At 31.6% G+C, this 735-nt stretch overlaps 1 protein-coding gene across 2 annotated transcripts in view; it reads right to left on the bottom strand.

Moving 5' to 3' along the window:
* LOC116849614 overlaps window positions 1-735 on the bottom strand; it is a 2,537-nt gene that overhangs the window by 1,512 nt on the left and 290 nt on the right. Inside the window, exon 2 of one of the 2 annotated variants that reach the window (XM_032826936.1) lies at window positions 236-507. In XM_032826936.1, the coding sequence (XP_032682827.1) occupies window positions 236-507 (272 nt within the window). Of the gene's footprint in view, window positions 722-735 lie in introns of those variants that run through there. The other variant, XM_032826937.1, reaches the window with a different exon arrangement.

Below are 735 nucleotides of genomic sequence, written 5' to 3' on the forward strand. Positions count from 1 at the left end.
CTCCGTATCGTGGGGAAATATACCCATATATTCTTATAAATGTATTCATGTCATTAAAAGTTCTTTTTTCACGAAAAATATTAGTGAATTTCAACTGAGGGATATTGTTTATACTAGTCACGATATTAGTGTTGATATATAAAACAAACTGTTGGCATTTTTGCTGATGCAAACCTTGAAATATCTGTATATGGTCAATGCAATAATATTCCGAATAACACGTTCTACAGTGTACCAAATTAATCTGTCTATGACAAATAGAGCATGATTTTGCAAAAAGAATCATCTGTTCTTCATACGGCTTTAGCTTACGTGGAATCCATTTTTTAATTGAGCTTAGAAATTGTTGTCTTAACGTGATCCAATTAGTTAAACTTAAAGCACAGTCTCGACGTATTTCATTCTCTCGTAAAAATCGGTTTATATATTCACAAATCTGCATATGTTGTGGACGATGCAATAATCTGTGTTCACGAGTGCAATAAGAGATCATATCGCACTCATTACATGATATAAAATATCCATTGTTTAGTTTCTTGCAGACGTGGCAAATGTTTTCGTGAAAGAAGCTATTATAATTAATAACAGGTAAACCTAATTCGGTCACATCAATTATTTTAGAAATATAACTCATGTTGGAATATTTTGTTTGGCGTATGATATCTATTTAAAAATGAAGTGTACTACGTGTAGCTTCTTGTAATAGAAATAATGTAGTTGTCTGTCCACAGCAGA

This window comes from Odontomachus brunneus, unplaced genomic scaffold (assembly GCF_010583005.1).
Source record: "Odontomachus brunneus isolate Ranch 3 - 2012 unplaced genomic scaffold, Obru_v1 Obru_scaffold_121, whole genome shotgun sequence".
In the NCBI taxonomy this organism is placed as follows: domain Eukaryota; kingdom Metazoa; phylum Arthropoda; class Insecta; order Hymenoptera; family Formicidae; genus Odontomachus; species Odontomachus brunneus.